A 17,484-nucleotide genomic window follows, 5' to 3' on the forward strand; every position below is an offset into this window, starting at 1 on the left:
AAAAAAAAAAAAAAAAAAAAAAAAAGCAGATAATAATATAATAGATTATTTCTCCATTTTCTAGTAAATGTGTGTGTGCCTAATATTACTCCATAATACATCCTTCGTGCTCTTAAATTGAGTTAGAATGCATCAACATTTCTACTTTATCTAGTAGTAATGCCATTTTAAAGAAAAATATTAACGTGACAAGATTTACTCATTATAAATAAAAACACTGTTTGCACTGACTACTCTCATCTCTTTAAGGTGTTTTCAAACTAGGGTCTTTTAAGTGATACCTTTTTATTTTCCTAGAATATAAATCACATGTGCCCTGGGTTTTATTGTGTGAAACCAATTTTTTCAAGGCCTCTTTTCCTGGTTCATTTTTCATCTTTTGTATCACTTCAACATTTATGTTATCAAGTGTTAGATTGAGAAGTACATTCATCATAATTGGTTCCTCACTTTGTATCCCTCAAAATGCCAAATGGATCTTAATGAACATGTCTTACTTGATTGGGTTTCTGAAGGCACTGGTTATTTAAAAACCTCATCCTTTAGCCACTTGGTAGCTGTCTATTGTCATTATAAATCCTTGACATATTGGTAAGGTGTTAAGACAGCTAACTGTGTGTTTTCTTCCTGGCCAAATTTAAGGAATCCTTCTTTTAGCTCATCTTAATTTGTTGGATAGTAGAAAGTGTGCTCTCTTTTATGTAGGGTCAATCAAGATCGCTTTCTGTTAAAGGATAGCTTCCTTTGTCCATGTCCTTGCTAATGACAATGTTCTTTTCTGATTACTTCTGATAATAAAAATCATAGACTTGAACTTAATCACATCTATCTTTTATTTTCTATTTTCATGCATCCCTCCTCAAATACAAAGTAGAACTTCCTTCAGGAACTTACTGTATTTTCTTTTACCTTGAATTTATTTGCCCTGCAGTCATACCTTGCTTATTGCTTTAAGTTTATGCTTTTGAAATAGACTTTTATGGAATTATTGTCAGTTCTCTTTTTTGACTCTTAGATATCTTTTCTTTCTGTTTTGTCCATCAGACATAATTTTGTTTGTTCTTGCTTCTTAAGGAATCATCACTGGTCAGGCAGGAATCCTGTACACAGGAATCCATAATTCAGTCATTTTCCCAAAAGCATATCTTGCAAATCTGCTACATTAATTTTTTGGGGGGGTTCCAGGGACTGAACTTGGGCCTTTGCACTTGCAAGACAGGTGGCAGAACCACTGAGCCAAATCCCGGGCCCCCATTAATTTTTGATAGATGCTCACTTTCTTACAGTTTTTTTTTCTGCTTCATCCCCTAGTAAGACATACTTTAAGAGGGCAGTTGGCAGTTTCTGTATCTTTGAAGAATTGCTAACACCATTATATTCTATTTAGTCTAGAACCTGAGGCTTTTGCCTTTCAGGATGAGTTGCTCTCAATTTTTCCACTTGGTAGCATTCATTACCTTACCTATGACAAATAACTGTCCACGTGAAGGAAATATTTGAAATGAGATCATTTACAGACTAGTAATTAGTGTTGCTTTATGTTTCTTTTAGAGATGCTTTTGATCATTAGCATAAATAAATCAATGGGAACAAAAACATGAAACAAATGTAAGCAAAAAGGGATATATATATATATATATATACATACATACACACATATATATACCGAGTTCAATACCAAAAAAAAAGGATATATATTAATTAAAAGTATACTGAAGTGTTTAACTTTACCCACAATCTAAACTTTAAATGAAAGCAAAATACTGTTTACCATATTTAAGCAAATAAAATAAAAGATGATACCTAATGTTGGTGAGTATATATGGAAAGAAATACTAAAATATTGCACTCATTATGTATTTAAGTACATTCTTTTTTGGGTGAAATTTGTCAATAATGATAAAAAATTTAAATACATGCATTGAAGTAGTAACAGAAGCAATGAAAATGGATGTTTTGTATCACATTCAATTAATATTTTTAAATAACTAAAAACATCAAATGTATTATTTATAATATTAGGTCAGAAAAGCATAATGCAGGTTTATCACAGTTTTCATAACTATGACCAATACATAAACATAAATGTTAAAAGACATTAAATTATTAACAGAGGCTATATTGGAGAGGCTATTATCTAGTTTTTAATATTTTCCAAATTTCTTTAAGTATTAAATGAAAATAAAAAAACTTAATACTTGATGTATTATCATTTTCAAGACCAGATATCTCAATTGCAGTTTTAAAAATTAAGTTCTATATGCAAGCACAAGGTCCCAAGTTCAGTCCCTGGTACCAGGAAAAAAAAAAAAAAGTTCTCGGTGGGAATTTAAAAGATTGACTGCTCTTGTTACTTGAAAAAAGTAAATAATTGTATTAGTTAAGAATATCTAGGCTGGGCATAGTGGCGCACGCCTGTAATCCCAGCACTCGGGAGGCTGAGGCAGGAGGATTGCTGTGAGTTCAAGCCCAGCCTGGATTTCATAGTGAGTTCTAGGTCAGTTTCAACTGCATAGTGAGGTCGTGTCTCAACCCCCTCCCCAAAATCTACCTATCTATCCATCCTGAAAAGTAAAAGCCTCAGGCTTTGGAATAGGAAATAAGGGTGGTAGCAATTCCTTCTTCAAAGTTACATATATGATAGAAAGACAGAAACGATGAGGGGGGATATTCTTTATTTACACACATCAATGCATTTTCAATTTATTGAAGAAATGAAATACTTTGTTAGCATTAAATGAAAAGGTACTACTATTGCTTCTCGGCCTTGTGGTTAAGATCAAGTGATCAAGTGAAAAGGTACTAGAATGTTTCTCACTCCATAAAATTTAAGAAGTGTTTAGTTTTTCATTTTCTGTATGGGATTGTATGGAGGAAGATAGTTCATAACCTTACATGTATCAATAGAAAAGAGGGCTAAATCCATGTGAAATATTTTACTTTTCAGAGTTAGTGAGTTGTACATTTAGAGAACCCTCAGTGACCTGGTTCACAAATACTTTTTCAAAAGTAACTTTCCCCAGGCTCTGTGTATGGGACGAATGCGTCACCAGTTTGTGGGTAGGTAACTATGTGAGGAGAGGGTCGTGGATGTAAAGAAAACAGTCACTTCCTTTGAAATGCTTTGAAAAATATCTTTCATAAAGGCATAATGTTTCTACTCTTTCATGTTAGACTTTAATGGTCCCTATCAATTAATCTTGAAGCTATATGTACCCTTTGATCTGTCCTAATATAAACTTCCTCACCCCTGTAAAGATTTTTTTTTGCACTTTGCAAATTTCACTGTCTGAATACATGATTCTAAAATGACTTGCTATGTTAAAATTGGCCTACTTAATCTGCAAGATGATTGTGGAATCACAGTGGTTGAATTTTCCATTTTTAGTACAGAATTTTAACCAGGTTTTCTAAATCTTCTGCCTCTGTAATCTTTATTTTGGTGCCTGGAAACCAGGGCCAGAACCTGCATCCACCATCCTTTACCGACAAAATGAAAGCCCATTACAACTTTCCTACCCACATTTCTCTCTAGACTTCAGAGTCACTGAATTTGATCCCAGATTTATTGACGTCTTTCTCGAAAGCCATGTTCAGGTCAACTGTGATAAATTATGATGAAATCTCTTTCATGGTCAATCTCTGAAATCCCCAGTGCCCCAACTTTCTAGTTAATTAAAGCACAAGTGACTAAGAGGAACTATTGAACTATTGAAATATTCATGCTATAGATACCTCTGAAAAATAGGACTATGAATGATTTCAATTTTTATTTTGCATCTTAAACACTTTCCATAATAAGTCTATGTCATTTTTCTACTTAGGAAAAGGCAATCTTTGACACGCATGCACACACACACACAATACACATATACATGTAAATGTATATATTTGTATATAAAAATGCAAATGAAAGAGATAAGATCAAAGCCCAAATTAGATTTAGTTAGAATTTTTTTCTATACTGGATATTAAACCTGAGACCTTCGCATTGACGTACATCCTCAGCCCTTTTTTATGTTTTATTTTGAGATAGGGTCTTGCTAAGTCATTAAGTTGCCTAGGCTGGCTTCAGACTTGTGGTCTTCCTGCTTCAGACTTCCTGAGTGCTGGAATTACAAGTGAGCTGCATTACACTCAGTTTTGGTTTAGAGTAAGCCCTAGAGCACTGGTTCTCAGTCCTAATTTCCGTAAGGTGGAGTTTTTCATTTGCCAGTTCGGTCTTCCTCCAATTCATTTTCTATGACACTTCTTTGACAGAAGTTTACCTTTATTATTTCCTCCTCTCCTCCTCCTCCTTCTTCCCCCTCCCCCTCTTCTTCTTCTTCTTCTTCTTCTTCTTCTTCTTCTTCTTCTTCTTCTTCTTCCTCTTCTTCTTCTCCTTCTTCTTCTCCTCTTCCTCCTCCTCCTCCTCCTCGTCCTCCTTCTTCTTCTTTCTTCTTCTTCCCCTACCCCCCCTTCTTCTTCTTTTGTGTTTTGTTTTTTGAGACAGGGTCTCACTATGTAGTTGTGACTGACCTGGAACTCACTATGTAGCCCAGGCTGGTCTCAAACTCACAGCGATCCTCCTGCCTCAGCCTCCTGAGTGCTGTGATTACAGGAGTGCGCCACCACACCCAGGTTTTTACCTTTGTTTCTTATTGAAAACACTTCTAAAACTATGAGGAACACTATGGGTGTAAGTCAGGCATCTGAGAGGCACGCTGAGTCTTCTGTGACATGGTGCTCACCCGTGACCCTGCATCTAGGTGTCTTCAGGCCCAGTTTTTAACATGCGCCACATGATTCCATGCTTCCATAGCGTTGCTTTTGTTATCCTTTCTGTGTTCTCTTTGCTCTCCATCTACATGGAATACTTGCACACTCAACTACAACACACAAAGGGAACTCAACCTTGTTTCTTTTCCTTCCTATTTATTTTCCCATTGCATTTCATATACTTCCGTGTTGGTTATTTTACTAATTTCCTAAATTTGCTAGTATGAGAGCGTTCTGTTCAGTTTTTCGAGTCACCAGAGCCAGGCGTTTTGACCTCAGAGAATGTTGATGTACTAATACAGTGGGGGAGAAGATTTGGTTAAACTTTGTTCTGTTTTAGTTACTTTTCACACATCTACTTCACTCCTCACGCCCCTTCCGGCCCTGCTTTCATCTCAGTCAGATTCACAGTGCTCATGTCTCTCCGTGTCCTCTCTTCTGTGGTGAAAAGCCTCAGGAGTGAGTTTCTTTGCTTGTACTTCTTGGGTTCCTTTGCAAGGATGTCAAAGTATAGTCCGTGCTGCTTCTTCGTAGAACCAAGACCTAAGCGAGGAAATTTCACTAGCCACCATACCCTGGTTGAAGGGTTAAGTGAATCAGTTTTTACTTTCTTGGAACACGGGTGCTCAGGTTTTAAAAATTTCATAAGCACTACTTTAATAAATAAAAAATTTTGATGTGCTTATATGAAATGCTTACCTGTTGTGTCATGAGTTTTTTACCAATTTAAGAGACTTGTGATGCATATGCCATGTTACATTTCTCCAGTGGTACTGTAGTTGATATTATTGTAAGCTTTAAAATTCAGAACACAAGGGCCGGGGAACTAGCTCAGTGGCTCTGAACCTATCTGGCAAGTGCAAGGTTCTGAGTTCTATTACTGGTACCAGAAAACAATAATTCAGGACACAAAACAAGTGAAAAAGTAAGAATATAATATACCACTCTATCAACCTGCAACACTACGAAGATGGGTTTACTGTATGTTTGTGAATCAAAGTGTACTTCGATTTAAAAAAAAAAACTGTATGTGGTGTGCATTACCTTTTTCTAAGCAAACGATGACAAGGCTTAGGCTTTTTGGGGGAAACCACAAAGGAAAGCCTTTGATCTTGATCAGTTTTAGAAACTCGCTACTCTTTAGGGTAAGGCTGGCCAGAGTTTAGGTCACTCTATCTGCTGCATAAGCAAGTTCTTTGATGGATAACTGGTTTTCTAACACACTAGCATTATTTCAGCCGGAGAAGGTAGAGTGGGACGTGTTGCAATTTGTATTACGTTCGTGAAACATCTCTGGGCATCACTATGGGAGGAGGGGCTATGAGGAGGAGGAGCTGAGGGTGAATATTTAATGGCGGAATGAATGGGAATCCAAAGAACTCCGTGCAGTCAGGCTTCCTCCCTGTTTACACTGCTCCCTGCCCAACTTTCTTTCACATTAATTCAAAAATCTTGTAACAAAAAAGTCTCAAAATATACGTGATTTCATTTGACTTTAGTCGCAATCCATCTTCAAAATGACGAGGATTTTGACAGCTTGCAAAGTGGTGAAGACACTGAAGAGTGGTCTGTGCTTTACCAATGCGTCTGTGCTGCGACAACAGAAGTATTTCAGCCGGGACGTCAAACACGCCTCTGCCCAGGTACTACCATGTTCCTTGTTTCTAAAGTCCACAGCGTAGCAGTGAAGCAAAAGTACTCTTTCCAAAGCAAATGCAGATTTGGACATAGTTCTAGAGTGCTAATTTATTAATATTTGCTTTACCATAGCACCTATTGATTTAGCAAGTAGTCATTTTAATTTTTTTCCCATTAAGCTTATTGGTACATTTAAAGCAAGCAGTACAGTTACATTTATCATTGGGATCTTGTACCTTTACATGATATATCTTGGTTCTTGTTTTTCTCCATACCTCTGCCCTCCCTTCACCCTCTTCACCCCTTCACCCTTTCATTTTAATTTTTTTCTGAGTAAAATTAAAGTGCTTTTTACCCAACACAAGAATGGTCACAGCTCCTGTAAAAATGCAAATTTAGCTATAATACTAGAATATAAATATTTTAAAAAGCTCTTGGGGCCTGGGAATTACCTCAGTGGCACTGTATCTGCCTCACAAGTATAAGGTCCTGAGTTCGATCCCCGGTACCAAAAAAAACCCCCCCAAAACCCAAAAATCTCTCATTGCTCCTGTGTGCCTCGATTCTATTGCTTATAGTGTAGGCCTAAAAAATGGAGTTGCTTATACACGTGCAGGACCACTTTATAGTCCATTGTGTGTTGAGTGCCTATTCTGCAATGGCTCTTGAGAATGTTTCCTTGGAAATATTATTTTAAAATGTTAGAAGAAGATATCTATGTAATTTTGATATTTGCAGGTCATTATGAACATACTGCCATGCCATTTCGCGTTTCCTTCTTAACTCTTCTTTAAGAAGGGCCGATTTTATTGTCATTTATTGCAGATTAAGACACTGTAGCAAATAACGGTGGTGAATGTGTCTCCATGTACCTATAACTGAGGGAAAGTCTAGGGTAGGAACATCAGATCATCCTTCCCTCTGCCCCACCACCAAATTATGTAATTCCTGAAGCGATCTCTGCCACTTCCTATAACTTTGTGAAGACATTTGTTAGCAGAGAAGTCTGAAATTACTCCAACGGAAAAGCATCTGTAATGAGTATAAAGTTTAAGTCATCACAATTGCTTATATATGGCTTCTTTATAGTGAAGGCTCTAAAATATGAAATAGGAAAAGCCACTCTGTATGTTAATACAGAAATAGGTCAGGATGGTCGAGTGTCCTGCTTGTATTTTGTGTGCTCACTGGATTGACTAACAATGTGTTAGATCCTTACACAGCTTCCACTTACATTACTCAGGATTCAGGGTCTTTCAGTCCTGATACTTGTAGGGCTAAGTAAGCAATGCCTGTAGATTCCCGTGGACTCCAGGGACAAGAGTGGGGAAAGAAAGGAAGGAGAATTGGGTTGCCTGGAATATCTTCTCTTCTTACAGAAGTAAGAAGGTGAGGATAGGTATGTCTCCATTATACCCCAGAAACAGAACATTGGGGTGATTACTTCAAAATGGCAGATGTGATTGAGATTAGAAGCCAGTTTCCCCCAGATCACACTAAGTGATCTACTACAACAGCAACCACAACACAAATGATCTAATTATGTGGATGGACTACGGTGGAAGCAGTTTCTCTAGCTCCTGGTGGCAGATCTGTTTCAAGGGTCTGCCACAGTGCACAGTGAGGTATGACAGATTTGTAGGAGGAATAAGCCATCATATCATGGTGTAGAAGTCATTATTCACCTTCAGTCATGACTTGCCTGAGTTCTGGAGGAACGCCAGGCACGAAAAATAGTTCTTGAATTTCACCAAGTGAGTTAAAATTCCTTTGTAGTCCGTGGGGACCTGTGTTATTCACTTATTTTGAAATCATACTCTACCTTTCTCCCTGGTTTCCCTTTAGAAACTCAACTGTCTAAAAAAGATCTATAAAAATTCATATTTTAGATGGACACCATATTTTAAAGATAGTTAAAATCATTAGGTTGTATTTATGCCATGGTCAGTGAAAGGCAATGAGAACAGTCACTGCAGGTTGGTAGCATTGTAGATAATCACAGTTGGTAAATGGATTGTGAAAAGCCCCCTGTGGTCAGATCTGTAAGCATTGCCCTGTAAGTTCAGTTGCTCTTTCAGTGTCTTTGGAGGTCACTTTTCCTCTTCTCTTGGTGACAGAGTGGGTGGATTTGATGACAGCAATGATGTACTTGCATTTTTCTGTGGTGCTTCCTTGCATATTTGCTTGTGGCTAATATTTATAGAGTGTGCCTTGCCAATAGACACAGTTGTGTAATTCACTTGGAGGGAAGAAGGATTTCAAGGTGTTCTGTGTTTTAAAGATAGTAGGTATCAAGGGTATAAATGATCAACAACCATAAAACATAAAAGTTTTAGAGGCCATAATCTCCTTTCTATTAATATTGAAAATGTTCAATGCTCATTATTATATTCAGCCGATTGTAACAGTATAGTGGGAAACACCATGGATGGGGAATCTAAGATCTGAATTCTAACCTTGGTTTCACATTTCCTGACCTTGATAATTCACATATTTTCTAAACCCCTAAATTTTTTTTATCTGTACTGTGGAAACATCTTGATTTAATCAGGGGCTTGTGTGGTCATTATGCAAAATCAATGGTTAAAAACCTATAAGACAGTTCAAAGCAAAAAGATATTTTAAAATATTTGTTCTATCTATTCAGTAGAAGAACTTAGTGGGAAGTTAGATAAGAATCCTGTTTGCAGTGTACTACAGATTATTACGATGGCATATGATAAGAATTCTTGCAGAATTGTAACAATCATTCTTTCACCTTTACTTTAATATCAAACTTAACTCCAACTAGATATTCCTTATAATGAATCAGATCCAAGGACCATAAAGCAAATAACCTTTTTTTTTTCAGTGTAGAGAATTCATTTCCAAAAGGCAGAACATATATCAGAATATCCTATTTCATTAATTAATTAATTCATTCATTATCTAACAAATATAAAAACTATCATGGAAGTATATAGGAACGATATAAGAAAAATAAATTGATAAGAAAAGCACAATTTTTGACCTTAAGAAACTTAAATTTGAAACATCCTAGGCTCATAAGTTTTGGAAAGTCACCAAGACCAAACAGTATTATTTTGACTTGCAAATGAATTTGGCAAACAAAGGTATTAAATTGAAAAGGTTAAGTTTTCCAAGAATAGGAAAGTGTTCAATAAGTACTGCTTGTAACATTAATCCACTCAGTTTTAGAAATGGTGAGTTGTGTTACAATTAAGCCAGGATCCTAACAGTCCAAGTGTCCTCTCTGGTACTTCAGATTCAAATGAGCCCCAGGAGTCATTATTCCCCATTGAAGGGCTTTCATTTTGCAAGATTTTATATTCTGATTCGATCATAGAAATATCTATTTAACTCAGTCTGGAGGAGCTATTGTTATTTGATTAGAAATTGGCAACTATAAAAACTCCTGCAATTTCAATAATTTAGCTATATTGTAATAGCTTTACAAGTTATTCGTAGGAAATAGAATTCGTTATCATATTGGAGCTTCTTCACATTATTAGAGTTAGGGTTAGGTGTAGGAGTAAGGTTATCACATACATTTAAGAGCAACTATTTTAGTAGACTTTTATTACATTTTGAATACATTTTAGGGCTGAATTTCATCTGAGATAGTCCAGTTTCTTCAGTGGTAAATTATGTTCCAGTCCCAAATGAACTATTGCACATTTAGTTTGGATGGTAGACAACATTGCATATTTTTGGTGTGCAGTAATTTTCTAGGAAGGAGTGGCTTCTTTTTTTGAGCATTTTGGAGCATGTTCTCTACCTTTTATATCTTTCTAAAGTCTAGACCTATTTGTTTGTCATCTAGACCCATCGTCTGACATATTGAACTTCTTGACACAAAAGACTATAAACAAAAGTGCTATAAACCTAGTGTCCTGCGCTGGGTGTCCGTGAGACAAACACAGAGGGTGTAGCAGTTAAGGAAGCTCTATTAGGAGCCTCCTGACCTATCTCACTTGATGTACCCTAGTTCAAGCCTGAGTCAAAAGCTAAGAATTGCTCTAAAGGTCTAGCCTTGACCTATGTTTCCCTTGCTCTCCCTTTGAGTTCCAGTCTGTCCATCTTTGGAGAGAATTCCTCATGGTTTATAGGAGAAATTTGGTCTTTTATGGACACAGTGGCTATTACTTTGCTGTTACCTAGCCTTTAGATTTTCTTCCTGTTTCTGACCTGTTCCAAAAGTTGAGGCATTCGGAAAAGAGCCTTCAGTATCCCCTGTGCTGTGGTTGTACTGGAATTCACTTCCAGGCCTACCTCTTGATTCATATTTTTGGGGGATCTTTAAAGTGATGGAGCCCTGAAGAAGGCTTCCTGGGCCAAGTCATACTTGGTGTTAGACTTCTCAGTCTTGAGAGCTCCAGCTTACACTTCATTTTTAAAAAAGTGGCCCAAATGAGCTTAATTCATGAGAATATTTTCAAGGCTATTTTCTTTTCTTTTTTTCACCATATTAAATGCCATACATGGATATTTAATTTTTGTAAGGAGGTTGTTGACTAATGTGAAGTTGCTTTACACAAGTCTATACGGTTACTACATCATTGAGTTTTATTGAATAAGTTTTTTTTCTGTACTATAGAAATAAATATTGGACCTTATTAATTTATCACCTTATAGTAAAAGTTAGTATAATATTGAAGATTGTTCCCCATGTTGAGAATAATATGACACATAACATAGGCTCAGTAAGTGCTTATTAATAAAAATCCTACACTTCATGAATGCATTTTTATTGGAATTTTTAGAAACTTTATTTACAATGAGAAATATAACAATACAACTACTCATGAACCAATCTCTTTTGTTTCCTAATGTCCAGAATATAAAACAAGTGTGGGGGATTTAGTTCAGTGGTTTTGCTGCCTACCTGGCAAGTGTGAGGTCCTGAGTTGGATCCCTAGTACCAAACCAAACCAAACAACAACAAAAAAAAGCTATTCAAATAAAAAACATTGTGACCTCTCTCCTCTACATTGCCTTATATTTAACTAAAGCAGTTGACTTCACATTTTTTAAAGGCTTCATTGATAAATGTAGTTATAGTACTTGGAAATCCTGAATTCTTAGGTATTCATAACTACAGAGAAATCTCATTAAATACTTAAGACAGCAAAATGTGCCACAATTCTGAAGTATAAATATTCATATTTTGGTATTATAACTAAAGAATTAAAATTAAGATTTTTATTTGCTAAAAAAGAACACTTCATGATTATAAGTTTTATTATTTTAGGTAAATTTTGGCTTTAGGCCTCCCACTTACCAAAGTTTAGTTCAGATTTATTTATTAAGAGGCTGAGAACCGAGGTGAACTAATAGTTAAGAAAGATTAGGTAAGCCAGAAATTGAGTGCATTATATAGCTGTAGAGCTTGATGAAAATAAGCACATTGGACCTGTATTTTTCTGATATGCAAATAAGTTACATAGATAAATGTGCAGCAGCAGTACAGTCATACTAGCTTTCCTCTATTAATGCTTTGTGTTCAAATCTTTTATGAAATTTATTGATGATTTCGCTTAAGGCTTTACATTCAGAACATTTTTATCAGTGAATTCTGGTAACCAGGGAAGAAACTCTGCTACTGTTCCCATTTCTCAGATGGGTAAATGATTCAATTAACACAAGGACACATGAGTGTCTGTTTTTGTACACAAGTGAACTATACATTAACAAATCTGGTTAGAAATTTAATTAGGCCCCAAGTATCTTTTTCATCTGATGTTTTTGTCACAGAGCTTATATAACTAAAACTATATGTGTTGGCTAACTTGTATTTAGACTGTTCTAAATCCTTTCTCTGCTGTGACTTTATTGTTTACTCAAGAGCTCACTCATATACCTCATTTTATATCAATAACATAAATTTGATTTTTCAATTTCTTTTGTTGGATTATGAGAACAGGTTATTTAAATCAAATAATAAGGATTCTTGTTTTATATGGTTGTTGTAAATTATATACAGGACTTTTCTTTGTTTCTTTCTTTCTTTTTTTTATTTTTTGAGACAGGGTCTCAGGATGTAGTTGAGACTGACCTGGAACTCACTATGTAGCCCAGGCTGGTCTCAAACTCACAGCAATTCTCCTGCCTCAGCCTTCCAAGTGCTGGGATAACAGGCATGAGCCACCGTGCCCGGCAACAGGACTTTTTAAGACAATGTTGCTTATAGTTGACATTGCTTCTTCCACTTCAACCAAAATATTGTCATGTGTTTGTAACAAAATATGGTGCTTTTCAGTTCAGTTTGATCTTGCCCATACACTCCAGTAAATTCCACATATGCAAAAGTCTAATGATATTTTAGACTAAGAAATGTCACATTTTGACTTGTTTCTGGTGTCTTATAATAAAGAAGAAACACAAACTAAAAATTAGTTCAAAGTAAATGATCAGTATCCTCAAAGTTCAGAATGATGCTGTGATGAGAAACAAATATTTTAAATGGTTTTTTAATAATGTAATTCTGAATACAGAGAGAGAACCATTAGGCTGTTTCAAAACTTTTACAGGTTAATTTTAACATATGTTTAAATTTTAACTTTACTTCCTAAGACTAAGCTATCTAAATCACTTAGAATAGCAAGAGGGCCATATTTTCAAAGCCTTTTGAGGGGGAATTTAATTGTGTGACTCCCATTAATAGTTCTTGCCTTGTTTTTATCCTGAAAACTCTTTGAAACCTTTATCCTTTAAACCTGATTTCAAAATGACAGTATTAAAGTACAAAACTCAGGTCATTTATTTGTGCTCCCATAAAGCTAATCATTCCTCTTCTAGAAAATGAAAATAGACCCATAAATGTAATTTTGAAAATGAAATTTAACTTTGAGGAAAAATTAAGAGCCCTAAAGAGATGTGATGCTTGGGAGTATTGACATCTCTTTGTACAATCACATTTTATAATGTTATTAAAAATGAAACATTTTCTTGGGTGCAGAGGTACACATATGTAATCCCAGCTACTTGGAAGTCAGGAGGGTGGATAGAAATGCTGAGGCCACCTTGGGATACTTAGTGAGAACCCTTCTCAAAGTAAATAGGGGTGGAGGTGTAGCTTGCCTGGCATGCAGAAGGCCCTGGGATCAGTTCCCAGAACTGCAAACAAGCAAATACACAATATGATATTGTGAAAGAAAACAATAATATTAACATTCAAGGCAGACAAATAAAAATCCCTAACTGTTAAGAATTGATTGGAATTTCTATTTTATGCAACTCTCATTTATAGATATATATTTTATTAAAAATTACAAAATGTGAGAGTCCCCAGGTTTCACAAATATTACAAAACACAAGACTAAGCTCAATTTATTTCTCCTCCTTCTTCCTTGTTTCTTTCTTTTTTTTCTTTCTTTTTTTTTTTTTGTGGTACTGGGGACCAAACTTGGGACATTGTGCTTGCAAGGCAAGCGGCAGAACTACTGACCAAAATCCTCGGTTAAGCTCAATTTAGAATGTTCATTTAAAAAGTAATATGAGTGGTAATTATATAGTTATGTAATTCACTTTAATTTAGAGAATGGAATATTAAAGGAAATTATAAACTAGGTGGTTAAAATGAAATAATTACATATATATATATATATATATAGATGAAAATTAAGTTTTAGCCCATTTAAATATCATGTGTGGGAAAATCTATCATCTTATGGATATTTCTCTTAAAAATTTTCAAACAGAAGTTACCACTTAGTATTACTAGGGTGTGGAGACTTTTAACCTCAATCTTTAATATTTAAATTCATATACAATACCAAGGAACACAGAATACAATTTTTGAGTACTTATTCTATAGCTTGACCTGTACTCATGTAGACAGTATGCACAATCCAGAATAAAATAGATCAAATTGTGAGTGTAAACTAGCTTTCATGCATTTTCCTTGATAATCCATATTGGCTATAATCTTCAACTGGTTTTTTTTTTTTTTTTGAGCTTGTTTTGCAAACATAATAATAACCAAGGTGAGAAAGACCAATATAATTGTGAAGAAGTGTCAATGTTATTCATTGCAGATACACTTTAAATACTGACTCAAGGTCAATAATGAGATTTTTGAAAAGTATGGAACTCTTTGCCTCCTGTGAGTGGGTTTGTAGGAATTGTATGTTAGGTATTACAGGGGCCAGGGATTTAGCTCAGTGGTTCTGCCACCTGCCTTGCAAGTGCAAGGTCCCAAGTTGTTCGATCCCTGGTAACAACAACAGCAACAACAACAACAAAAACAACAGTGTTACATACAGAACCTGTGCTTAGTGGGCCAAATAAAGTGAATGCCCACATGCGGCCTCTGCTCTTGAATGTTGGCCAACAAAAGCTTCAGGGCTTCAGGTTTGGGCAGAGAAGAAACTGTAATGCTGGTGTGACAAAGTCTGAGTCAATCTGAGAAGAAGCTCTTGGCCGTCTTGACTGTGCTGTGGTACCCCTGGCTGGCTCAGTCCCCAGAAAGGAAGGTGTGGCTCTCTGCAGCCATGATAGACCCTGAAGGAACTGACAACGGGAGATATAAACATGTGACTCAGGCCAAAGCAACCTTGGAGGGTGGGGCTGAAAGGTCTGTCTCCATGTTTACTTCAGCATCTACGGTGCCTACATACTTGAGAAGTTGAGAATTCAAGGCTGACAGTCAGTGTGTGTAGTTCTCAAAGCTTGAAGGTTTTACTCAGTTATAGGATATAATTAATGACTTGCCATTTCACTCTGACAGTTTACAGATTTATGGATATGTAACTCTTGGGTGACTTGGATCTCATGGCTTATCCATGGTAATTTTGAATTAGAATTCTTGCAACTAAATTAGAGTTCACGACTGAACTGACTTTTACTTCCACTTAAAAAATCAGAAAGCAGAAATAAAAATAAGCTTAGAAAAGAAAAAAGGGTAATACGTCAGAGTAGGTTCATAAGTCACTGTCCTCCAGTTACGAGTGAATTGATCTTTGCTTCCCTAAGGCTCAGTTAGCTGAAGCATAAAATAGAGATCTTTATGTTACTTACCTCACTGTTGCTTAGATGAAAAAATAAATCCGTTAACAGCTTTAGAAGTAGTGTTCTGCACATCACTGTTAACTGTTATTAGTTAGGGAACATGTCTGTGGGAGAAGATCAGAGTGGAACCTCAGTGACACAATGTGTCTCAAATCCTATTTTTCCAGCATAGCTTCATAATATAATTTGAAATAAGATCCTTTCTCAGAAGAGTAGAAATATATTATTCTAATGTAAATATTCAATTTGTGCAACTGCAAATAGACATTAGTCAACACAGATGTGTATGTGCAACTTAGTTTACATTTTAAGTTTTTCATTAAACTAAAGGTTAGAAGTAGAAATGTGACAGATCATTTGACTTCTATAAGACTTGCCTAAGAAATGCAAGCTCTTAGGGAATTTTTTTTTTTTTTTTAATGAGACAGGATCTCACTATGTAGTTGAGACTGATCTGGAACTCACTATGTAGCCCAGGCTGGTCTTGAATTCACAGCGACCCTAATGCCTCAGGCTCCTGAGAGCTGTAATTATAGGCGTGTGCCACCACGCCTGGCAAGTATTATTCTCTTTTTTTAAAGGAAGTGCCTTAACATATGGATTTCACACTAGAGAAGTTCTGAAATGTACATAATGTTCAATTACCATTTTAATATTTAATTATATAAATATTCTTTGAATACCAAGGACATACTAACATTATAACAGAAACCTTCATAATAGTAATAATAGAAACACAAGAACTTTAGGTTTTTTTGGGGTGAAGGAGAAAAATGGAATAATTATTAGCTACAAAATATTTGGAAATTTGGCACAGAGCTGTAATATCACAATAATGAGACCACATCAGTGAATTAAAACAAATTTACTGCTGATACGTTGTAAATTTTGGCAAAAAGGATAAATTTGAGTTAAGACCATAATGCTAAGCGAAATAAATCGGACATAGAAAGTTAAATATGAATGGTTTCTCTTATATGAGAAAACCAAAGTACAAATAAGTTAAAGAGCAAAATAAAAGATAGATGATAGGAGATGGGGAGAGAACCTGTGGATGGTAGAAATGGGAAGTTGGAAAAGGGAAGGGGAGTAGAAAAGATCGCGATGCAATGTACCCATAGCGCTCACTCCCCAAGATGAGTATGTTTATTATATACCACAAACACATACCAGAGTAGAAGAAAAAAGCAAAGACAGAAGAGAGGATGTTTTTCTTATGTATGCTGAGTCCAGTTTTATTCCTTTTTGCCAATGATAGAAGTTTAGATTTCTAGATAAAATAATTATTAGTATTAATCATGGAAAATTCATGAGGAAACCATAAATGAAATTTAGAAATCATTGTCTAGAGTCTTCTGAAGATGTTTCCTAGAGGACACCTGGCTGGTATGGAAAGCTAGGGTACTTGCTGGGTAATAGTTGCCTCCCAGCCTCCAATGATTTGTTACTTTCCTTTTTCCTTTAGCATGGACTATGCCTATGGAGAATGCTTGTCTTTCCTTTTAAGAGAAGGTGAAAATTAGTCAAAGCAACCAGAAACTAGTAAGCATTAAATAATTATTTTGAAACAGCATAGTGTTAGCATTTTAACATCTGACTATTACGTGATGCCACCTAGTTTTACATATTCGTCAGGATTGTAGCGACCGCGGTACTATGTGAATCACAGCTGCTTCTGTGGAGATGCAATATTGAGTTTGGCTTTCAGCTTCTATTTCAGAAGTTGCAGTCTAGTAGATTAAAAAGTACCTCACCACAACCCCGCCAACATTTGTTATTGTGTGATTTCTTGATAGCAGCCATTCTTTGTGGGGTGAGGTGGAATCTCAGTGTTGTTTTCATCTGCATCTCTCGAATGACCAGTGATGTGGAACATTTTATCATATATTTTCTTGCTGCTTTCACTTCTTTGTATGAGAAATGTCTGTTCATTTCGGATGCCCATTTTTGGATCGGGTCTTTATATTTGGGGGGACTGATTGTTTTGAGTTCTTTATATATCCTTGATAATAGTCCTTTGTCTGAGGTACAGCTGGTAAAAATTTTTTCCCACATTGTAGATTGTCTCTTAGTTCTGCT

General features: G+C 35.7%; 1 protein-coding gene across 1 annotated transcript in view; it reads left to right on the forward strand.

The window, feature by feature from the left end:
- The window catches only part of Cps1 (carbamoyl-phosphate synthase 1), a 159,930-nt gene that overhangs the window by 33,957 nt on the left and 108,489 nt on the right, over positions 1-17,484 (forward strand). The window contains exon 2 of the mRNA XM_010616046.2: positions 6,258-6,401. Within this exon, the coding sequence (XP_010614348.1) occupies positions 6,276-6,401 (126 nt within the window). The 5' untranslated portion in view covers positions 6,258-6,275. The remainder of the gene's footprint in view (positions 1-6,257; positions 6,402-17,484) is intronic.

This window comes from Fukomys damarensis, unplaced genomic scaffold (assembly GCF_012274545.1).
Source record: "Fukomys damarensis isolate Sample0158 unplaced genomic scaffold, DMR_v1.0_HiC HiC_scaffold_16, whole genome shotgun sequence".
Taxonomy (NCBI): Eukaryota; Metazoa; Chordata; class Mammalia; order Rodentia; family Bathyergidae; genus Fukomys; species Fukomys damarensis.